Here is a 2500-nt window from a genome sequence, read left to right on the forward strand (position 1 = left end):
TGATCTGGCTTTGGCGAGGGTGAGGGTTCCATATCAAAACGGGCTTTTGGTAGTTGACTATTCTGCCCAAGCACTTCTTTGCCAGCTCCTTTAAAAATCTCGTAGTCGTCCTCATCTTCCTCCCTGAGGCTTTGCTTGACTGTGTGGACGGTGCTGGCTGCTGGAGCTGGCTGCTCCTTTGGCTCTTCCGGGGCTCCTGCTCTGGGCTCAGAGGGGACAGTGGATTCGGGAACAGGGCTGCTCGATGCACGAAAACGCTCAGGTGTGTCCTCGATCACGGTGTCGTCCGACTCCCCCGAGCTGTCCAGGTCTGCCGGCTCCTGGTCACTAATCCAGGATCCATATTCCACCTGGGAGGATGTCAGTTCTGAGATCTGGGATATATAGGCAGATGTGGGCTCAGATGGGATAGGAGAGACCCATGGGTCTGGCTCAGACGTCCCCCGAACCGCACTCCCTGGGGGCTCTAGTTTGTCCCACATGTACACAGAGGGTGAAAACCCAGGATGGAATTCAGAGGCGTCTCCCACGCTGGCTGGCTCCACAGACCTGCCCGCCCGGTCCACGGGCTCTGATGGTCTACCTGCTGAATCCATGAAAGCATCATGGATTCCCCGTCCTGCCACCTCTCTGACTCTGTCTTGACTCTTCCCACCAGGTGATGAAGGCAACTGCCAAGCTGGTGTTCTGTCAGCTGTGTCTTCAACGTCCCTTCCGAAGCCACTGTCCCGCCCCCCGTCTCCCAACACCTCAAACGGGGACTGGGGCGAGTCTGGGTCCGGTGACACCGCCTCGGGGAAGGGGGAAGCGTGAGCTGAACGAACGGTGGGCTGGCCATAGTGGCACTCTTTAAAAAGGAGAAAATCTGCATCGCTCTGGGAATCAGCATCTTCCTGTTTCCCTGCAAGAGCCTCAGTGGAGGACTTGTCCTGGGTGGAGTCGTAGCTGGAGGACAGCCTAACCCCAGAGGAGTCCCTCATGGCAGAGACAGAGCTTCCGAACTCCGTTTTCCTCTCCTGACCTTTGAGATGCAAATCCACACCTTCAAATTGTCCATCGAGCAGAGACAATGAGCCAGGCTCAGCCACAGAGCAGAGAGAGGCGGACAAGCCCTCAGAGGGTGTGCCGGAACCCGGCTCTGCCCTCCTCTCACCTGCATCCGTCCGGCAGGAGGGGGGAGAGAGGAGGAGGAGCAGGGAGAGAGATCAGTGCACGTGCTCCCCAACACACACAACAAGCCAGTGGTCTGCACTTGTGGCTCTCGACTGAAGGCATGACAATCTCACATCTGGTGTAGGAGAAGAATTAAAAATGCGATTAAAGACCTAACTTCAAACCACAGAAGAAATTAGGAAACAGATGGAGCCTTTGGAAGTGAGAAAGAAAACAAAGTTAAAAAAATCAGATGCTTCAGAGCCAGAAGTAGAACCACAACCTTCATCGTACAGCAGGTTTAGTACAGGTGAATGCATGCCAGCTCTCTCCTGCAGAGAGCAACAGCGAAGCCACACAGCAGAGATGTGTGTTAGAGTGTGTGAAGCAGCCATGCATGGATGGAACGGGTGAGGTCTGCACAGTAACAGAGAGGGGTGTGGGTGCATGCCACGTCCACAGCCAGATGCAATCGCCTCAGCTGCTTCTGGCTGGCTCACAACAGAGTGACAAACCTGATGCGCATCATTCAAATTAAACCAAAATAAAACCGCAGCGTGCTAACCACGCTTCACCCACGCCATGGAGCGGCTGCTTTCAGCAGTACTGTCTCCCGTTTGCTGGGACTCGCTGATGACTGGGATTCCAGCTCTGGAGAGGAACACGCTGCATCTCGTCTCAGTATCTTTGCTTCTCATGATGTGCAGCAGATGAATGGAACACTCACTTTAATGCCATATTCTGCAGAAACCTGCTAATCCATCATTATGATCATGATTATCATTACATAGCTGCAGTGTAAGAGGTGTCTTTTTGTACTCAAAAAGACTCAGGAGACACTGACTACCCTAAATTTATTCATAATAAATATTGAGACACACAGCCATTTTACCACAAGCTTATGAAAAAAGCAGAACTGATTAGGGTGTTTCCACACACAGCTAAAGCAGCTGACTGTGCCTCAGTCTGTGCTCAGAAAGGCCATACTGGGGCTACCTGAACACAGAAGGGGCGTTTTTCAGTGTATCGGTAAATGGCTTGTGTATAGTGACCATTTCACTGCTTAAAATTCAGGCTTGTGCTTTCAGACACTCCTTGTTTTTTCACTTTAACTGCCTCGTCTTTCACACAAGCGCGCACACTGCACACTAATACAATCATAGTCAGTTCATTCTCCATGATTTCTGCTGTCTCCAGGTGACCAGAGAATGATCTGAGGAAAAATCAACTTTCCTTCACAGGGTTTGGCATATCTGTGTTTACTCTATAGAAGGTTCTGGCTGGGACTGACACCAGCTTGCACCGTCAGCTGGGGGAGGGGGATCTGGTTTGAGGCCAACAGGAGAGA

General features: G+C 52.0%; 1 protein-coding gene across 3 annotated transcripts in view; it reads right to left on the bottom strand.

Moving 5' to 3' along the window:
• Window positions 1-2500, bottom strand: part of LOC118774034 (reticulon-3-B-like) — a 21984-nt gene that overhangs the window by 10441 nt on the left and 9043 nt on the right. Inside the window, exon 1 of one of the 3 annotated variants that reach the window (XM_036523134.1) lies at window positions 1-1132. This exon is cut by the window's left edge and continues 1133 nt beyond it. The exons of the other annotated variants lie outside the window; for them this stretch is intronic. Coding sequence (XP_036379027.1) covers window positions 1-980 — 980 coding nt within the window. The 5' untranslated portion in view covers window positions 981-1132. Of the gene's footprint in view, window positions 1133-2500 lie in introns of those variants that run through there. 3 annotated transcript variants of the gene reach the window in all.

The sequence above is a fragment of the Megalops cyprinoides genome, chromosome 3 (assembly GCF_013368585.1).
Source record: "Megalops cyprinoides isolate fMegCyp1 chromosome 3, fMegCyp1.pri, whole genome shotgun sequence".
In the NCBI taxonomy this organism is placed as follows: domain Eukaryota; kingdom Metazoa; phylum Chordata; class Actinopteri; order Elopiformes; family Megalopidae; genus Megalops; species Megalops cyprinoides.